We start from the raw sequence: 20,633 nt of genomic DNA, 5'->3' as shown, positions 1-20,633 counted from the left end.
AACAAAATAGTTTAAACAGCTACGCGCTAAAAGTTTAACAAAAGCGTTTTGTTAGTTGAAGGAGAGAAAGTCGCAAAGTAAATATCGCATGAATTTTACAAATAATTTGAATTGATTACGCGTATGAAATAAATTACTAACTTAAATATTTAATTGTTGTTGTTTTATTTGGAAGGCAAGTACTGTCTAGGAAGCACAACTTTACTTTTCTTATATACAAAAGAACCAATATGTTTACCGTTATACTTAAATTATAAATCACAGCGGCGAGATTTGTTTTTTTTGCCTCAGCTTGGGATTCAGAATCAACAATAGCAGCGACAAGCGTGCGCCACGCCCAGCTTGGTGGGTCTATCTGGGCGGGCAGAAGCTGAAGTAGGGAAAGAGTTGACAGTGCAGCGAATAGAAGCGCTTGGGATCAGTTTTGAGATCGAAGCCATCCACTTTGATAACATTCCATTGGTTTTTCATATGCGCATAGCTAAAGGACACCTGATCCTGAAACGTATCCGAGCGTATAAACTCCATGGGCTCCAAATGCGAATGGAAATTGTCCACCACAGTGAGCGGCACCTTAAGCAAATGCTCTGCAAGAAATAAAAAATTAAGTTGCTGTTGAGCTTGCAGCTTGTTTAGGGCACTTACCTATGATGAAGCCCATGGTGACATCATCCGGGAAGCGTATCTTATCGCCAATGCTGATGAACTTGCCACCACCTGCTATGGGCAGCATCTTCAAGGTTAGAGCGCGGCTCAGGCAGAAGCCAGCGCCGCCAGTGGCAAACCAGAAGGTAATCTTCTTGTTCGTTGTGGCGTTCTTCTGCAAAAGCAACAGCAAGAAAAAAAGAGAGTTAAGTTAACGGTAAGGATAAAGCAAAGAGTTGATTAATTGAGCATGTAAAAGGCAACGAAACTTAATATGAAGAGTCGAAGCGTAAAGCAGCAAAAGATTTTTCGATTTTTTTTTTTTTTCGGGGGAGCAGCTAATGAAGCGTAAAGTTTAAGGATTGCCGCTGATTTGTTATGCAGTGTACAAAAATCAGCAAGCTGCACTAAATCAAATGCCAGCAACATTCAAATCGAATTGAGCACAGCAATGGAGCTGGAGCTGCTGCCTGCCTGCGCCAGATCATATCGGTTATTAATGATAGTTTGCGCTGGCAGCTGGAAGCCAAATGGCGGCATAGACAAATGGCCCATAAATTGAAGAGAAAGGCGATCGCGCTTGGGTAATTATAATGCAAAACTTACGTTGTCCAAATGAATTTCCAGCGGCGAGGATATGCTGGGCTTGCCCAAATACCAGTCCACACTGGGGCTGTACTCATCCAGCAGCTTGACCAAACGCGGCACATTGACATAGTTGTCATCATCGAAATGACAGAACCACCTGAAAAGCAAAAACACATAAAAGTTAAACAAATTCAACACAAGCTTAGCAGCAACAAATATATTTGAAAAGTTTAGTAACATGGAGCTAACGCTGGAGCAGCTGGCGCGCATAGCGCTGGGCGTGCCTGAGATGAGTCATGTGAATGTTGCAGTGCTGCACTCGCTGCTGAATGCGCTGCTGCAAAAATTGGACTGTGCGCAGCAAGTGGTGACCATTGGCGGCTTCGAGGGTCAGTGCCTGCAGCGCATACTGGAGCGCGCAAAGATTTCGCCGCTGCCCTTTGGCGTGGAGCGCATCGAGCCCATAAGCAATGAGCTGAGCAAAATAGCAGCGCTGGAGCAGCGCTGCGCATCGCTGGAGCGCAAGCTCGAGTGTCACTTCCAACACATACGCAAGAGCAACAAAATAAAAAACAAGCAATACAACACTAGTGAGCTGGATAAATATGCGTCGCCTTGCGAGGATCTGTGCACTGTGTGCGATGAGCACAACAAAATTGCCTGCGATTTGCTAAACAATGCGGATTTTTTGCAAAAGCTGCTGCGCTGCATTGCCTAGCCCCATATTGGATAAAATGGATGAAATGACGCGCAAGCTGGAGCGTTTCTATGAGACGCTCAAGGATTTTCTGCGTCAAACTGAGGCGCTGTTTCAACGCCTGGAGCTGGTGAAGCAATGCGTCATTGAAATCGAAGGTTTGCGTCATTTGGTGCAGGAATACAATTTGACATTCATAGGCACCATGGAGGAGCTGCAGGACATGCTGGACAGCAAGCTGGACAAGGTGCATATGCCGGCGCTTAAGAAATACATACGCGATCGCTTTGATGACATTGAGCAGCGACTGCTGTTGATTGAGGAGAAGGAAAGCTGCCCACGCGCTGCTGGTTTCATCAACGAGGGCATACGCTGCATTAGCTGCGGCAACACGCGCGTGGGCGTGGACGTGGGCGCACAGTCCATGAGTCTAATGCCAGATGCGCCTGCCAAGCTGCTGGCCAATCAGCCGCCATTGAATTTGAATGCGCCACCGAATTGTCAAAAAACTGTCATTTGTCGCTCGCTGGAGAAGGAGCCAACGCTGATGCTTAGAGTCCACAATTTGGACTTGACTGTGCTGGAGCAGCGTCTGACGCGCACCAATGTGGGCAAAGTGTGCAAGTTGCCGGAAGCCAATGACACTATCTACGGCATACGCAACTCCATTTACTCGGGTTAGTCTTAAAAATCCGCTTTTGTGTTTAGTGTAGTTAATAAAGGCAGCAAAAAAAAAAAAATAACTGCGCTAATTTAAATGGCAATTACCGTTGCCGCTTAAGCTGGAGCAGCTGCCTGGCCCGGCTTAAGTTCAAGTGACAAACGATCGCGCATTTCCGGTAGTCGCGCCTAATGATGCCATTAAAATGCAGCTGCCCCCGTCCCCCCCTTGTCCAGCTCATGTAGCTTAACTAGTTATGCTAAGTACTGTTGCTGCTGCTGCCGCTTGTTGCATGCGACATATCGCTGAGCCCATAACTATTCAATAAAATAGTCGTCGCAGCTTTGCGTAATTTAATATAATTTTTATTTGCCTGAGCGCTCGGGGCTTAGCTAAACGCACATGCGATACCTGTGCGAAATAATAATAAAATTGCTTAATTATGCGAACTCACTCACTAGTTTTTCCCCCAAATTGAAATCTAGCTTCGATTTTATGTTCGACTGTCTGTTTAATTAACGCGCAGCGTTTATGAAAATGTTTTCATTTGCCAGGCAGCCTGGGCGAGTTTATCGAGCTGAGTATCTGGCCAGGCAGCTGGGCTAACTAACCACAGTCAACCACCAACGTTGCTGCTGCGGCTCAAATTATTGTTGTTTGCCTTTTGCTGTTGTTTTTTCTTATTTTTGGGGCTCGCTGTTTGCTTAGCTGGACTGTTTATCTTGCATCGCATTGCAGCAGCTTCAAAAACCCGTTATATATATATATATATGTGTGTGTGTGTGTGTGTGTGTGTGGCCGCGAAAAACGAGACGCAAAATGAGTGCAAACTTTAGTTTATTTTCATGGCAGTTTTCCAATTACTTTTGCTGCTGCTGCTGCTGCTGCTGCTGATGTGGGCAGATTTGAGTCAACAGCTGCCGCCGCCGCTGCTGCTGCTGTTGTTGGGCGTTGGCGGCGGCGGCAACAACAGCAACCATAACTTGCACTGGCAGTCGAAATGAGTTTATGTCTGGAGTCATAATAAAAAATGGTTGACGGGGCACTTCAAGTCGAGTCGACGCGACTCTTAATAGAATTCGCATTAAGGCCCAAGCGAGCGTCGATCGCTACAGTGTGCGCTAAAAGTATTTTGACAGGCTCAAGGCGCGCTGCTTACCAAGATAAGCGATCGCAAATGAATGCGACTCCAAAAATAAAAAGGATGACGAACTGATTTCGATTTGCTTTTATTTTCGTTTTGTTGTCTGCGTCGTTTTGCAATTAGCAATAAGTCCAGCTGTCAGTGGCATGAAAAGTATCTTGCAGATACAGATCAATGCTGCAACAAGATATTTACATTAAGCTGGCAAAACGCTGCACTCATTAACAGCAACAACAACCGCATGTTGCAGTTGCAAGCTGCGCGGCTTGAGATTTATGAGACAACACGCTGCGTTGCGCTACGTGTGTGTATCTTGTAGATACAAAAGCGTTTCACTCTTGCTTTGACACAAGCAATTGCCAGCGCAACAATGAAACGCATTTTGTCCCAAATGATTTCGTTGTTATTGTTGCTGCTGCTGCTGGCGCGATGTTTTAATTAGTCGTTGCAACGGCAACTGTCTTTGCTTAATTAAATGACATAATTATAAGTTCCAAGTGCAAACATGCGCTACAAATTGGCTGCACAGCCCCTCCCCCCACAATGCTCGCCGCACCGCTGATTTGCTTAAACTTTAGCTGCAACGACTTTCCGCCGGATATGCAAAGTTGCTACTCAAATGCCGCAACTTCAGCTGCATCGCTCCCGCTCCCGCTCCCAAGCAATTGTGCATTTCCTTTAGCTGCAACAATTTTTATTTTTCACGCCAACAATGTCAACATATGAGATGCGCACCCCTCGCCTACAGACGCTTGATCCCCTTTTCAATTGAATAATTGACGTTGCAGTTGCTGGTTTTAGTGGTTGCTGCTGGCAGCCACAAGTGGCAAATAAATGAAATTGATGCGTCGCGACTTTCCCCTAAAGGGCGCTCAATGTTGCCGCTTCACACGAGAAAATTTTCTCATGCCAAGCAGCAACATCTGGTTTTTCACATATGCGACAAACGTTGACTGAGATTTTTCTTTGAAAAGAAAAGCAAAATGCGCTGCAATTAAAAATGTCGCTTTGCTTTTAAAATGCATTTGATAGTTGCAACAAGTGCGTAAGAAATTCCCACGCTGCGCCCACATCAATTTTTTGGCCACTTTTAGCATCATTAACATCAACATCAGTCAACTGATTGATGTGGCAGCAACAACAATGTAAAGAAATCCTGTTATGCCGGCGCTTTCTTTTCATTTTTTGCGCCTCGTTTCGCATTTCGCATTTGGCAGTTGATGCTGTGAATATTACGCATACTACGTGTTGTAATTATGCGAACAGCAATATCGAGTATGTTGATTACGAAACGTGCGCTGCTTATATATAAAGCTATATATCGAGCCATGACAAGGGCAAAGTTGTATTTGCAACGCGCGTATTGCTGCTGCTGCTGCTGCTGCTAGGTGTGGTCACGACAACAACAACAACACCCACAGTCAAACAACAAAAAGCTGACTTAGAACTTAAATATTGTCAGACTAAAATCTAGTAGTACTGATTAAGTATATGATTATGTATTACAGTAATCTTTCACAATTAGTTCCTCTCTGATGTCCAGGAATTTATAATGGAGCCTCACACAAACTCAAACACAAAATAAAACTAGATTAATAACAAAAAAGAAGCAGCAACAATAGTTTGTCGCAACCTTGGGCGCGTCCAAACCGAGTACTTGAAAATGGATGCAATTGTTGGGCGATCGTCATGCATATTGAGTGCGTCGTATGGGCTGTGGCAGAACTGACCGTCCGACTTGGCAGTTGTTGTTTGTTGAGCCAGCGTTGCATGTAATTGTAGGTCTGTTGTAGTTTTTTAAAATATTAAATTGCACCTAATTGTTTGGCAGCAAGCAAGCAACTTGCAATTAGCCAGCAGCAAGTGGTGCACAAAAAATTATGACAGACACAAAGCTAATAAAATGGTAAGTGCAAGGAGAGAGACGAAGACGAGAGAGGGTTTTGAGACGACACGCGCCGTCTTCGCTTGATTTTGTCATTAAAATAATACGAACATAGCGACGCCCCGCCTGCTTAAGTCATATTTTTGCTCCTGCAACAAATGTTTGCAGCACAGCAATAACAAACTGGACGCCAGCAGAGCGCCATAATGCTCTGTTTCAATACACGTATTAACCTCTTTCCAATGTTTGCCATCGTTTTCAGGTTTGGTGTGCTGTTTGCTTATACAACAAACATTATCGCAAAATTTTTAAAAGCGTTGCCCCATTCAGTCAAAACCAGCAGCAGCAGCACTGGAAGGCTCTGCTCACAGCTTGCCACAGTTTGCGTTGCGTACAGCATTTCCTGCCCCGACTGGCCACCTGATACCATTTCATATTTTTGCCTGGCTCCACTTACACCAGCAACACCAACAGCAGCAGCAGCAGCAGCAACAACAAGTGTAGCCTCAACTTGATCATAACTGCACATTTAGTCTGCCTTGCCATTTATTTTGTTTTACTTTTTATGAACTTGCTGCAGCAACAACAACAACAAATTGCTGCTGCCAGCAACGGGCAACAGTTGCTGCTGTTATTGTATTGATTGCATGCTCAGTGCATTCATAATGACAGTTTCAAGTTCTAAGCCAAAACGCCACAGTTACCACAAAAGCAAAAGCGAGCGAGAGCGACTGAGCGACTGAGCGACAGAGCGCGCGCGACTTGAGTGCAACATCCTTGTCAGCTCGTCAGTGGTAAGACAACAATATATAAAATATATAAAGTCAAAGCATGTCCGAGTTGTTCTAGATTTCAGCAGCAACAATTTGTTGTTGTTGTTGCTGTTGCTGTAATTACAACAAGCTGCTGGGCTGCTCGCTGCTGTTTGAAGAATCTTGCTAAGCTTGTGTGTTGACCTGCTCCTTTGGGCGCTGGCTGCACTATGGTATATACTAGTTTCTGAACTTTGTACCCCCCAGCTGAGCATGAGCAATGTATCGTTAGTTTAACAAGTTGTATAAACAGTGCGCTGGCTGCTGCTGCTGCGCTGCTGCGGCGCATCATAAGTTTTGCGTGTCAACTTATTCAAAAATCGCATCGTGCTAAAGCAGCCAGCCATCCAAACAGGGTGTTCTGCATATTGGTCTTTATGGCTATTTGTCGGATTCCTCATATGGTGCTGTATTAATTAATTAAAAGCAATTACATTCTACCATTACTGTCGCGAACTTCATTAAACACAATCAGCACTGAAAACAACACGCACAGAATAGATCCAATGCTCTCTGAGTACAGAAATGACACAAGTGGCGATGGTGCGAGACCGGCTAATACCCGCCGCCAAGACGCTGCGCATGTAACGTTTCCGCAACATGAGCCCCTAACTGAAACTACCTTATTGAAGTAAATGTTTGCCATGAATTACAAATTGAATGCCACGAAAATAAGCGACAGACAAAAGGGAATTGCCCATATGCAATTTATTGCTTCGTACTCACTTCTTGCCGCTCTGCAGAAAAACGTCCAGCTCGGCGCTCATCTTGCAACACAGCGCCTTGCGAAAATGGCCCTGCGAGCATTTTGTATTAATGAGATGGCCCTCTGCAAAGAAATAAGCAAAATATTTGATAAACATTGGTAATTAAGCAGGCAGAACAAAGCGCAAACAGCTAAGCGAAGTGGCGAAGTGGCTGCCAACTCTATGTTAATTAACTAAAAGGCCAAGTTCATATTCCAAAAAAAGAAAAGCAAAGTATAAAGCATATAAAACAGTAGCTTGTTAGTCAAGAATGCCGCCTGGATACGCAGCGGATACGTTTTGTATCGTTTGACAGTTGCCGCCGATAAGCGAAAGGGCTGCCAACGAAGGGGAGAGAGCGCGGGGTGCAGACAGCGTAGAAAATAAATAAAAAGAAGCAAAACTTGTGCGCCTTAATTGGATGAAAATTGTTGAAATATTTAAAGCACACACACACACACACAAAGGCCAAGCAAGGATACAAACAACAACATAACTCAAAAAACACAGCGATCCTGCTGCTGCTGCCTAATCAAAATTCCAAGCCAGGACGAGCGCAAGAGATGCTGCCGCTGCTGCTGCTGCTTGAAACTTGAGCTGGAGCTCAGTCTGTTGTATGCAAAAATTTGCTTAAACGAAATTGAAATTTGAACTTCACTTTGCAGCGCTGCTTCACTTTTTTTTTATAACTGACATGCTTTATATATTTTGTTTTTTTAATTAAAGCTGCGCGCTCAAATCGAAGCTCAGCGCTCTCAGCTGCAATTCAATTAAAATGCGGGTGAAGCAGGTAAAACAACAAGAAATATAAAAAGAGTGAAACTTATAAAACTTTAATCGATCCTGTCCTGGTGCGTGCTGCCCAGGTTCACGCGCCAGAGAGTGGGCCCAACGAGTACTTGTGTGACCCTCGCTCATCCTGGGCGGTCCAGCGTGACCCCAAATTCGAAGCACCCGCTGTGTGCCTACCTCACGATATGAGCTCAGCTTGAAAAGGATCATCCGCAGCACAAAACAAGGGTTCTCGTACCTCGATAAAATATATCGATAAATTAAAGTTATGGATCTGCTTCTCTCTGGCAACTTCCACCTATGTCTTCGCCAACTGTGAGGATCATGCGGTATCCGCTAAGAACTGAGTCTAGCACCAAAGCACAAATTAATACAAAATTGTAAAGCTAATAATTCTAACGCTGCGTTGTAACTTATGATATGCATACAGTATTATTGCCATGGGAAATAGACCTACTTTTGCTACTTTTACTAGCTAAACACATGATAAATCTACATATATATGTGCCCGCTGCACATGCCACGAATTGGTGGCAAGCGACTTTTTGAGGCCATTAGAGATAAGATAATGTCCCACACCACTTGTCTTCTTTCAGTTTCTCTACCAGTTCAGCCACTTGAATGCTCTGACAGCAAACAATCAATAAATGAGACTTGCGGGGTCGTTCTGCGTCGCGTCGCGGCTGTAAACAGTCAAGGAAGAGTGTCAGCAAAACAGAGCTAAGCAAAAACCCGACCGCACCCACATAACTTTGCATCAAGCACAAGCCAAAACTGACTGATGATTAGCTTGCAAAGCTGCCTAATAGAGTATTCTTTTACTGCTTTTTTCATGGACTTTATGCATCCCGCTGATGTTGCTAGCTCAGGGTCGTTAATAATTATACCAACATCGGGCGACGCGAAGTGTACATGAAGCTATGAGGCATGAAGGAACTAAAAAGAATCTTGCAAAACTTCTTTAGCAGAGGAATCGACAGCAGTTTAGGCATTTTTATAAAGAGAGGTAGCTTTAGAAATATAAGCCTTCAAATACTCTATAGCAAAAATTGGCCAGAGCTTACAGCTCTCTCGACTGCTTTTACCATTTATAGCATTAACTTTTATTACTTAACAAGAATTTTTTTTACTTGAGACAATTAAATGCCTGTTGTAATCCGATTAGATACGTGGCATGTAATTTATACATATTATCATTGACATTCAAGTTTTGAGTAAGATCTCCTAACTAGTCAACTTAGCGCTTTGCACAAGAAGCTTTGACTACTTTCAAGATTTAGCATCCAAATTGCCCAAATTTATCATTAATTATCGAGCTATGAGATAACCTATGCCACTCGATTTATCACTTCAACTGAATATTTGTTAAAAACTAAATATAGATAAGCCACATTTTTGAAAATGATTTTCTTTCAAACTAATTATTTAATATTTTAATAATTTCGACCATTTATATTAATTAAAGGCTTTTACATTATTAGCACTTAATTTTAATCTGCCAAATAACTTTTATATTTAATCTTTAGCGCTCACTATTACTTCAGCAATGTTGATTAACTTATTCTGAAGTGTCAGCAGTTACGGCAATTTTCTTTTACATAACTAATATAGAGCTTAGAACACCAAATAGACAAATTGCCTAGCTTCAGCTTGTGTTTGCATTCATTTTGCATAGAGGATAGCTTGCGTCCATTACTGTCCATAATCCAGTTTCTTAACTGTTGGAACGCCCATTATTTAAGCTCACTACGCTGTCATAGGCGCCAAAGCTAATTCCTTAAATGTAATCAAATGCTAGCGGAAAGTCCTGCGCTTAAATTTGTTGCAACAAAAACAACGTCAATCAGCCACATCAAAAGCAAAACAAAGCAACAACAACTCAATATGGTATTTTTAGCTATAATAAACTATTATTCGGCGCCTGTGTAATTCTGACGCGAAAATCGTTTAAGACCATTCGAGAACTACCAACGAAATAACTGCTATGCAACAACAAAAAAATACGACACATACCGAGGCGACGAGCGAAACAACAAACAGAGACGTTGGATATTAGCTGACGAGTGATACGTTTTTCGGAAGGCATTTGCTAGTCGACAGCGCCACGTGGCAACAACTGAGCAAACAATACGCCGCGCTCCAACGAGAGCATTTTTGGCTAAACGATCGCAGTCGAGTTAGAAAGTCAACGTCGCGACGAGTTCTTTAAGCAACAGCAACCAGCAAACAGCAACAGCAGTGACTAGCAGCAGCAACAGTTGCTGCTGCGAAAAACTTTGCTGTGCCTTCGTCGACGTCTGTTGAATTTTCATGGATTTTTACGTTTCGTTTTCTCTTTGCTGTTGTGCTTAGCACTTTATTTGCTTTACACTATTTTCAGCTCTCGCTCTCTCTCTATAGTTTGCTTTTTTTTTTGGGCACTGCTAGCTTGAGGGCTCGCTGTGTTAACAGCATGTTGCAGCTACATATTGTTGCAAGTTGGCACTTGACTGGCTTTTAATTTATGTGGCTGTTCAAACTGTTGACAAACAGCATAGCAACATGTTGCAAATTTATGAGGCAAACACGAACGCTGGCCACATAAATAAGCGTTAACTATTGAAAGAAATTAAGTTGAGTAAATAGTTTGGGCCACAAAATTGTCACAGCAACAAATAATAAATTCAAGTGCAGCATTGCAGACTCAGCAGCAACTAGCAACTGTTGCTGGCGCAGCATTAAATGCAAAATATTTATCATGAAGTTTGGAGTTTGGAGTTTGCAGCTGGGCCCGCTTCACATTTCGTGCTTTGGGGCAGGCAGTCAAAGAGTTGCAAGCATTCAATTGGAACGAAGCGATTGCCACAACAATTCGTTATGTTTTCGGCAGACAACAACAGCAACTAGCTGAAAAAAAAAAAAAGACATTTTCAATGGCGTCCACTCTTGGCTCTAACTGCAGCTGCAGGCTAAAGGCGGTGGCGACAGCAGCCGCAAACATTTCGCTGCAGCAACCAACCAACTCCAATGGACAAGCACGTGGGGTGCGGTTGACTGCAACTGCGACAGCGACTGCGGTTTGCAACTTGCAACATGTGGCCAGCAAGCAACTTTGGCCAGCCTTTTGCTCTGGCCAAAATATTATAATCTATGACAAGAGGCGTGTGCTGCATGTTGCACGCTTTCTAATCAAGCACAGCAAGTGAAAGTTGCAAACTTAAATATTTTAGTGCCAATGTCAAAAAAGTTGCACTCAACTATGACTTGCTAGCTCTAAAATTGAGTAACGTCTTAACGTGTTGCGTGTGTATTTTGGTAGCCCTGGCTAACCTCAAAAAGGGTAAACATTTTAATTATAGCCTGTCTGTCTTAGCAGCGGTGACCCCTTCGGGCGTTTCAGTTGCGTGTCTGGAGCTGCTGCCGCCAGCCTAAGCAATCAAGCGTTAAACGATTGAAAAGATTTTCAACTTAATGAATCAATTATGTTTCGACAGCAAAGCTGAATTTTCAATCTAATTATGGCAGCTGCTTAACTCGTTTTAAAAATGCATAAAAATGTACAAAGCGTTAAATTTAGGGCGTGGCAGAGGCTGAATTCGCACACAAGCCGCACAGTTTATTTAATTTGAATTTTATTTAAATGTTGAATTTAACAAGCAAAAAGTTTAGCTTAAGATTTTAATGATATTAAATTAAATATATATGTAGCTTATATTTAACCTAAGCAGCGCATCTCGTAAGCTCAGCAACCTGCATATTTTATTTATTAGCACTTGTAAATAGCCTCGCATTAAGCTTTATTTAAATATTCAATTAGTTGGCAGCGCATTGTTTAATAATTCAATTGCCAGCAGCTTGCCACATGTGGCGCCTTTTGTTGTTGCTGTTGTTGCTGTTGTTGTGCGCGAGCTTTTAATAATTGTTGTTCAGCTTGAGTGCGCGTAACGTAAATTAAAAAGGAAGTTGCAAGCAACAAGCAATGACAAAAAAATTTATATAACTGTGTCGCCGCCAACAACAACAACAACAAAGTAAATTTTCAATTTATTGCGAATTGAATTAAATTGAAGCGCATTGAAAAGAGCTGCACAACAAAGTGAAAAAAAACTGAGACTGAAAGCAAATTAAAGCCAAACAAACAGCGTAGAGCGCAAGGCACGGGTCAGACTATAGCAGCTATATAATATATATAGATAAATAATATTTGGCGTGCCTGGGTGTGTAGGCGGCACACTTTGGACACGCTGTCAATTGCGCTTTAATTGCAAAGCTGCTGCACATTGCGTATACGCCGAGACTGTCATGGCTTAAGCATATTTATGAGCAGCTGACAGTTAAACTAAAACTTCAAAAGCCATAACTTGCAGCAAAAGTCAAGCTGCTGCTTGGCCAGGCCAGCGACTTGTCAAGCAGCTTGAGTTTAGTTTACGTGCTGACAGCCAAACGAGTCGCATTACGGATGCGTGCACAGCCCGTAAAGCCGCCAAAGCAGCTCAACTTAATGAGAATTAAGCAAACGCCGCGCTACAAACTTTAATAGGCCAACTCACAGTTGACAGTTTGAGCGAGCCTAGAGCAGCAGCTTAGAAAGCTGCAACTGTTAAATGCGTTAGCTATAAAGGGAAACTCCATATGTCTGTCCAACTCTCAATAAGTCAATGCTGCACTATTAGACAGGCCATCATTAAAACTAAATTGCCAAAGCCGTAGACTCCCACACACACACACACACACACACGTATATGCTTGCAACTTGAACTAACTAGCGTCTGCCAACGATTTATCTGCATAAATCAGGCAATAGCCATGCCGAACACACAGACAAGTCATCCACTGACATTTGACATGTGTCTTGTGCTTTGTCGAGACTCGACGCTGGACTAAAATTTATGCATGCAAATCTGTTGCAGCAACGCTTGTTTTCAACATTTTATTGCATTACATATTTATTGCTGAGCTTAGTGTTTGGGCCATAAACAACAAAAACCGAATTAGCTTGCAGACATTTTTGTTTTTCTCCCTCTCTACAGTGCATACAAATTATAAGCAACGTTTGCCCATTTATGGTCTTGGCCACATTAATCAAGCATTCGCAATTGTTGTTGACTGCCTGCTACATATCAAAATAATTGGCAGTTGGCCAGCCTAAAAAGCCAAATCAAGCAAATCAAAGTTGCACTAACTCTTTGTTGACTGTCATTGTGGCAGGCTTAAGAAAACGTTGCACACTGCACGCAATTTAGTGTGAAAATTACAACATGCTCTGTGGCTGCAACACGTTGCACGTTGCAGACAGACTAAAACGTGCCGCAGCAACAGTTTTACAATTTTAAATACGCGGCTTTATTTATTTACTGAGTTTTCTGATTAGCTAATTTGGATTTTATTTCAAGGAGAATGATTGCTATTTGTTGCGTATCTAGGTAAAGCTACGCACTCTGTGAAATTATAATGACAAATGCAAACAGGGTATGTGAAGTTGTGCAAACGTATTAACATGCCCATGAGTGTGCCAGACACTTAAGAAAATACTTTATTGCTGTTGAGTTATAGACAAAACTGACGTCGATTTAGAGCTAGTCATGCTGACCTTTAAGACATCTGTATGAGGACAGCCAAAAACGTTCGTATACCTGAGAACAAGACTAAGACACGTGACATAGAATAAGTAATTTTACGTTAACAATAGTCTCACCAGAAATACAAATCAATCTTCTCAATTTTTAACCCTTATATTAATTCAGTGGCGCATCTACTTTTCTTATCTAAGATATAAGAAAAATTACGATTAGGACATTTCATATCATTGCATTACATTATACAAGTTTGCTTATATGCAAATATTAACATATACACACTATATTTCCTATAAAGTGTCTTGCAAAGTACTAGATCACCTCTTATTCTTACAGGACTGACTAATTCTAGTGTTTTTCGTTTAATGACGATCGTTTGCTTGTATTAGGTTCTTTAATTATCATTGTAAGATCATATTAACAATATAGTCGATTTGTATTTTACGCAGAATTCTGCAATAAAGATCTTGCCCAATAATACAACACATACAATCAACATTTCGACTATACTCACCGATTTTTTTAAAGATACATCGTAATATTTAGAAGCATAATATTTATAAATAAGTCAGCGGCTAATAAAAGCTTATGCTTGCCAAAAATAAAAAAACTAAAAACATCCATAGCAAGATAAAATTTAAAAACGCAACCAGAATTCTAAATAAACATATTCATGTAACACAAATAATCTTATAACCAACGTTATTTATAAGGATTCTCTTAGAATAAAAATCATAAATTCGCTAATTGTACTTGTAAGCATCTTGCCATTGGAAGTCGTTTAAACACATCATATGCAAATAAAAGCGAAAAACAAAACCCGTTGTCTAGTTTTGAGTTTAACGCCTAAGTACTTATATGAACAGCGATAATTCTATTAATGGACTAACAATGACATATAGATCTCGGATATCAATATGCCGCCCATACTGTAGTGTGTCGAGCTACTGTCAAGAGTACTGCTTAGGCTTTTACTTGGTGATCGACAGCCACGCAATTGGAACAGGCTATGAGATCAGCGCCATCGCGTAAGGTGCTTTAGTGTTTTTGTGGTTAGACGAATCTTTGTATTAACAGATCACGCACCCGGTGTGTCGGTTCGCATGGCTGGCGTACCAGCGCGTTTGCATAAATATCATGAGTCACCACTTTACGTCATAGCGACTTGCGATGATCGCCAGCTCAGTCAGCAGCGTGGCAGCGGGTCGCTCGCTCACCTCAATGTCGCTAAAGTTGAAGCTGTGTATGTCCTTGCGTATGATCAGCGAGGGCGTTATGGGCGCTGCCACGCCCACGCCCACAGGCTGTGTTAGCGTAGGCGTTGGCTGCTCCAGGCGTCTCGGCTGTGAGGTGGCAACTTCAGCATCCAGCTGAGGTGGCAGCTGCAAGCAAACAAAACAAAGACACACAACAAATAAATAAACAAAGACAAAAGCTATAAATGCTGAGTAAGCGCAAATAACAACAATAAAGTTAAGTTTGCTTTGAAGCGCGCGTTGCTGCTTTGTTGATTAATTTCAACTGATAATAGCTGCATTTGCTTTTCTACAATTGATAGAGAGTTTGACCTAAGCTGCTAAAAAGTGTTAACGCTTTCCGCTATGCAAATCCAAGACTCTAACACTTCCTTTATATTGTTGTCTAGCCTTAATAGTTCATTCGCAGCTTTAAATTAAAATGAAAACATTTTAAGCGCAGCCTTTTTTATGAGTCGACAACAGCAACCAAAAAAAAAAAAAGAGAAATAAGCGTTTTTTAGTTTTTTTAGCTGCTGCTGCCGCTTCACACGATTTTGTCTGCTCGATAGAGCTAAAGACTTTTTGTAGCTCATACATTTTTATTGCGGCACGATCGACAAACGCTGTTCAATATAATAGCCCAGCAGCAGCAGCGCGGAGTGGAGCGGGGGGGTCTGCTGCTGATGAGCGCTGCTGATTGCTGCCGCTAAGCAGCGTTGACAGCTGGGCAAGTGTAAACTGCCTCAAGGGCCAGTTTTGATGGGCAAAAGTAATTAAGCAGCTACCAAAATATTAATTTACTCTTAAAAAGAAACAAGCAGCAGCATCGTGACAGTGAAAGCTGCTGAAAGCAAAAGAAAAACTACTTAACAGCTAAATTAATGACTTTGGTGTTTATCTATGTGCGCTCATCTAAACTAAGTAAGTCTATATGGCTGGCATATTGGTTTTCATTTTAGTAAAAACTGAATTTTAAATTAATGTCGCTTCAATTTGTCTTCAACATTCTTTCTCTCTATTTGGTACTTTGAGCTACTGTTGCTGCTACTTCGAGAGTTCTCAGCAGTTAATTTCATAACTAGCTGAGCTTGGCATTTGATTAACATAAATGTTTGTTAATCTGATTCGCTAAGTTTTGATTCTGCGTTCAAGCCAATTGCTTGTGTTAGTTAAATTTATGTTTTAAATATTTAATATTCATAAATTTACATTTTTAGCTTTTAATATAATTTTTGATTTATCTAAAAAATTTATTCCAAATTTTATTTCATTACTTTTTATAATTTGCACTTAAAATATTGTATTTTAATTCAATTATATTCATCAATTTACATAAATAAGCTTTTAATATAATTTTAATTATCTAACAAATTCTGCTATAAAGCATTTATATTATATTGAAACTATCTCCTAAATTTACTTAGCTTTATTTCTAACCATTATTTTTGGCAATATTATTATTTTTTAAATTATTTTTTTACTATTTTTCATTTCATTACACTTTATATTTTTGGCAATAATTTATTTTAATTAATTTTTTCAACTGCTCTGAACTCAATCTCAACATTCTATCAACCTTGCCTGCTTGACATTAAACAAATAGTTATAGTTCGCATATATTAGAATGTATTGTAGCTTGCAGCTTGCAGCACGTTGCACGTGTTGCACGCCTGCAAGCAGCAACAACGACAACAACAACAAAGTTAAAGTTACAACTGCGCAGGCGTCTTGTAAAATTGAACACGCTGTCTTTTGTTTTTTATCTTTTACTTTGGCTAGACAATTGTGTAATGCTTCATTAGCGGCTTGATTAATATGTTTATAAAGTTTGGTTCGGGAAATGCCAAGTCAATTAATAAATAACAATAAATTTGTAAGGGGCGCCCCGTCAAAAGATTAATGAACTGCACTGGGGGCACAAAGTCTTTCTAATGCTGCGAGAGAGCAAATCAATGAGCAATGCGAGTGCGTTAAAAATCTTCATTAAAATGCTGTTAAACAATATTAATCGTCAGATACAAATCTACAGATAAGATACAACAACAAAAATCGGTTGGAAAGGCTGCCTCAATTAAGCATAAGCGACCACCAAAGACCGGCAGCTGTGGCAGCAACATAAACAGAAAAAGAGGCAGCGATAGAGAGAGAGAGAGGGACGGACTACTCGACTTTATCAGGCGCCTACAAGCGCTTAATGTCGTCAACTTTTTTTTATACCATATATAAATTTTTGTATTTCTTGCGCTGCCGTTGCGGCTTTTGTTGCAACTGCTTATGTGGCAAGCTGCCTGGGAAATGCAGGGCTGCTCCGAATCAAGCTGCAGCAACAGCAACAGCAACTGCAGCTCGACGCTTTAAGCCTTTGTTTTTGACTTTGGCTTTGGCTGCTTTGCATGCAAAATGCGCTTAAATTGCTGCTGTTGTTGTTGTTGTTGCCTGTTTATTTGCTATGCATAGAGAGTGCTACAGTCGTATCAATCAATGACAGACATGCTCATTCAATGCGCCACTTTAAACAAATTCGCATAAACAACAAATTTCGTTTGTCAAAAATAAATATCTAAAGTAATTTGATTTATGCGTCAGCAACACGCGACACAAAGCTTGAGGCGTGGCTGGTGCTGAGGTGGAGCTTTTTTTTTTCTATATAGGGTGTGCTGCTGGACAGCGCTTGGACTTAAGTCAATGGCCAGGCTACATTGCAATTCCAAGAAATTGTCAGTCAAGCAAACACAAAATTTGCGCAATGAATATAATAAAATTTCCACATAGCATTGCAATTTGAGCAACAACAACCAGGGCTACGTAAATTAAGTGGCACAAGTCACAGACCTGAAGCGAGTTCTATTGAAGGCAACAACAACAACAAAGAGTCAACAACATTTGTGCAAACATAAACTAATTTCTGCCAAGTTTCCGCTTAGATAACAATAATAATGTCAACTAGCAACATGTAGCAGCCACATTTGTATAAAAGCCACAATAAGTTTTAATTGCAGAGCAGCAATAAACAAAAGCAAATTCATCTCGCAGACAATTTCTTTGCTAAATAAACTAAATTGTTTGTTTTTTCCCAAGCTTTTTGCAATTTCTAATGAAATTTAGTGCCACGCCTTAACTACTTCCGTCAGTTAAAACATAAACTTGACAAAAATCTGCTATAAAATTAATTGAATTCATTAAAATGCAAATGAGTTTGTTTGCACATTAAGCCGGCCAAGATAAGATCAAGCCAATATATGATTTAAGCCGCATTGAATTCATTAGCAATAACATTCTCCCAAGCCTTAAGCCAGTTTAGTCAGCTTTGCTATAAATATTTAATAGAGCTGACCACTCCTACTAAAGTTAGAGCTGCTGCTCTTGTAATTTTATATTTGATTACATATGCAAAATCTTATGCAAAGGCGTTGCAAGTCGCCACACATAACAATAAAGTGGCGACTGACAGGACAGGCTAACCGATCAGAGTTGCTGCAGCGGATCGGGGGAGCTGCTTTGAAAGCTTTGGCGACGCATTGCCGACGGGCAGCAAAATGAAAAAAACATAAGCAAAAATTGCTTGAAAAATAAAAAACAACGCACAATAAAAATGAGCGAAAAAAAAAACTGAAACTGTTTTATATGCAAGGCAAAAGCAGAAATCAAAATCAAACTTGAAGCGCTTGAGCAAGGGCGCAAAAAGGTTTTTGCAGCCGGAGACGGAGCTGGAGACGTAGACGGACGCACATGCGCAGCTGCAAACGTCGCCAGCGTTGATTTATGAAAGTGCACGAAATGGCAATGGCAGCGTCCAGCGTCTGCGCCAAGGGGGGAGCAAGCGGGGCCAAGAACAGAATCATGCAAATTGGACATGACTGTGAGCTCGTGTGTGTGTGTAAAATTCTTGAGCTGCGTATGACAATATACGAGTCAGGGGGTTGGGGAGCACACCCACGCTTAATTCATAAGGCAGAAACTTACTTGGATGCCCGGATATCCGTAGGCGCTCTGGTAGAGCAGCAGCGTCATATAGACGACAGCAACGGCGAGACTCATGGCTTGCAGTAGGCGTTTGTAACGTTGCGGCAGCGAGAGCACAGTCAGGCTCATCATATGTTGCACGTCCTTTTAGGCAAACATCGAACAATTGTTCGTGCTGTCGAAACTCTAGGCTCAGACACTTGTTCACTTTATGTTTAAACGTTTCGATTTATTAGCACTGCACACACACACACACACACACAGATTATCAGATTTTATAAATAAACAGTTTGTTATTTGTTAACGTAAGTTAGTTTTTTAGTTTTGAGCAAGCGGCACGCGCGCACACGTCTTGCTTGGGGCGAGTTCGGCTCAAGACTGATCGAGCGGCTTCCAATAAGCGTAAACAAAACAACAGCTCACACTCACACTCGCGCGCTCAGTCGAAAAACGAAACCTGTTGAGAGAGCGAGCAAAAGAGCGCGCGCTAGTGCTCCAATTGGAAGTGGCTGTTGCTTGGAGCGTAAACGTAACAGAGACAGCAATACAGCTCAGCTGCAGTTTTCCAATGTGAGAGTGCAAGCGCTGCGCTCTCTCTCTTTTAGTGTGTGTTGGTGTGTGTGTGTGTATTTGCTCGTTGAGCGTTGACTGGTTAGTTCCGCCTCGGCATGTGCCACAGTAGCTGCCAAAGGCGATCAGCAGCGGCGTCGACTCGTGGGCGTATATCGCTCTCTGCTCTGCTGCGCTCGCACTCTCTCTCAGTCTCTTTTAAGCAAATAATATCCTGAGTCCTATGCTGTGCATAATTGCACGCATAAACAACGTGTTATAATCCCCCCCTCTCTACAGCTCTAACCACTGCAGCGTCAGCCGACGACAATTCCATTAAAAGTTGTACGTTGTCACTTTGCGTTAACTTATCTGTGCAGCATGTTGTGCGATCGCATTTTTATTGTCGCCATTGTTTCAAGCCACAGTCTGACTGCCCACACACACAAACACACACACACATGCAGTTCTCTTGCTCTATGCTGTGTTTGTTTTTTGTCGCTTGCATTTTCTGTAGCACTTCGTTTTTCTTCACTTGACAATGCTTTGCATGCTGCTCTCGCCCCCGCACACTTTACTCTCGCACTCGCTGCTCACCACTTCACCACGCTCCACCACTCTCTGCTCTGCTGGCTGCGCTGTCATATTCCATGTTTGTGGCGGCGACAAAAGCTCTTGCGGCCTCGCACAATCAGCAACTCGGCATCTTGTTCGCTGTCCCTTTGTGCGCCTTTCGCCTGAATTGCATTTCAAAAGCGGGCCCTAACCGGCTTCAGCTCCAGTACCTTGTCGCTGCTGCTGCTGCTGCTGCGAAAAAGACATCGCTGCCGACGTCGCTGCTGCTGTCTCGCTGTTGTTGCTACTCATGGCTCATTTTTAATGTGCAATTTGGTCGTCGCTCTCTCTCTGTCGGCCCCTCTGCTGTGTGTGTGTGTGTGTGTGTGTGTGTGTTTGCATAGCTGCACTGGTTAGGCATGTGCCACTGACTCGAAGGCAGCAGCAACTACGTTTATCGCTGGCCTAACCTTGTTAGGTTTTGTAAAATGTAAACCGAAGGCGTTGGTTCAATAGTCCAGCTCTGCTGCAGCCTAGTCGAGTGCACTTCAGTTGGCGCTGCTTGACTGGCACACGCTTTGGAGCTGGAGCTGGAGCTCGGCCTGCGGTTACGAGTGTCGCCAGGCCAAAACGTGGGCAGCACTAAAGCTGGAAGAGAGCGGCAGGGCAGGGGCGACGCCAATGACTGTGCGCGTGCGCAGCAACGAGTTCATTTTGGCTTTGGCCACATTTTGGAGCATATTTCGCGGTTGCGCGCACACCAAAATTATGCCCAGTAGTCATGGCTACAGAATGTTGCAAGG

At 42.0% G+C, this 20,633-nt stretch overlaps 2 protein-coding genes across 2 annotated transcripts; one reads left to right on the top strand and one right to left on the bottom strand.

Annotated features, from left to right (window-relative positions):
* Nucleotides 1-136: 136 nt before the first annotated feature.
* Nucleotides 137-19,091, bottom strand: LOC108600833 (fringe glycosyltransferase). The gene is made up of 7 exons (XM_033293527.1): nucleotides 18,727-19,091; nucleotides 14,672-14,907; nucleotides 8,078-8,208; nucleotides 7,159-7,261; nucleotides 1,252-1,390; nucleotides 646-820; nucleotides 137-587 (listed from the first exon to the last, which is right to left on the bottom strand). Exons 1-7 carry the CDS (start codon nucleotides 18,856-18,858, stop codon nucleotides 352-354), a joined length of 1,152 nt encoding a protein of 383 aa, XP_033149418.1. The 5' UTR covers nucleotides 18,859-19,091; the 3' UTR covers nucleotides 137-351.
* LOC108597901 lies at nucleotides 1,424-2,666 on the top strand (the record flags this gene model as incomplete). Its single annotated transcript, XM_017984520.2, is given in 2 exon segments — nucleotides 1,424-1,948; nucleotides 1,950-2,666. Coding segments are annotated over 2 exon segments (1,188 nt in total), but the record flags the coding sequence as incomplete, so codon positions are not given.
* Nucleotides 19,092-20,633: the final 1,542 nt, after the last annotated feature.

The sequence above is a fragment of the Drosophila busckii genome, chromosome 3L (assembly GCF_011750605.1).
Source record: "Drosophila busckii strain San Diego stock center, stock number 13000-0081.31 chromosome 3L, ASM1175060v1, whole genome shotgun sequence".
NCBI lineage: Eukaryota > Metazoa > Arthropoda > Insecta > Diptera > Drosophilidae > Drosophila > Drosophila busckii.
The sequence above is the reverse complement of the archived record's forward strand: the minus strand, read 5'-3'. Positions and strand labels throughout refer to the sequence as shown.

What these genes read in the sequence shown, in the direction of transcription:
- LOC108600833 (XM_033293527.1), bottom strand. Translation starts at nt 18,858, where the DNA reads ATGATGAGCCTGACTGTGCTCTCGCTGCCGCAACGTTACAAACGCCTA. An exon ending in TTTCTGCAGAGCGGCAAGAA is followed by an intron (nt 1,391 to 7,158) that starts GTGAGTACGAAG and finishes TTTGCTTTTCAG; the next exon opens with GTGGTTCTGTCATTTCGATG. An exon ending in TGGAAATTCATTTGGACAAC is followed by an intron (nt 821 to 1,251) that starts GTAAGTTTTGCA and finishes TTGCTTTTGCAG; the next exon opens with AAGAACGCCACAACGAACAA.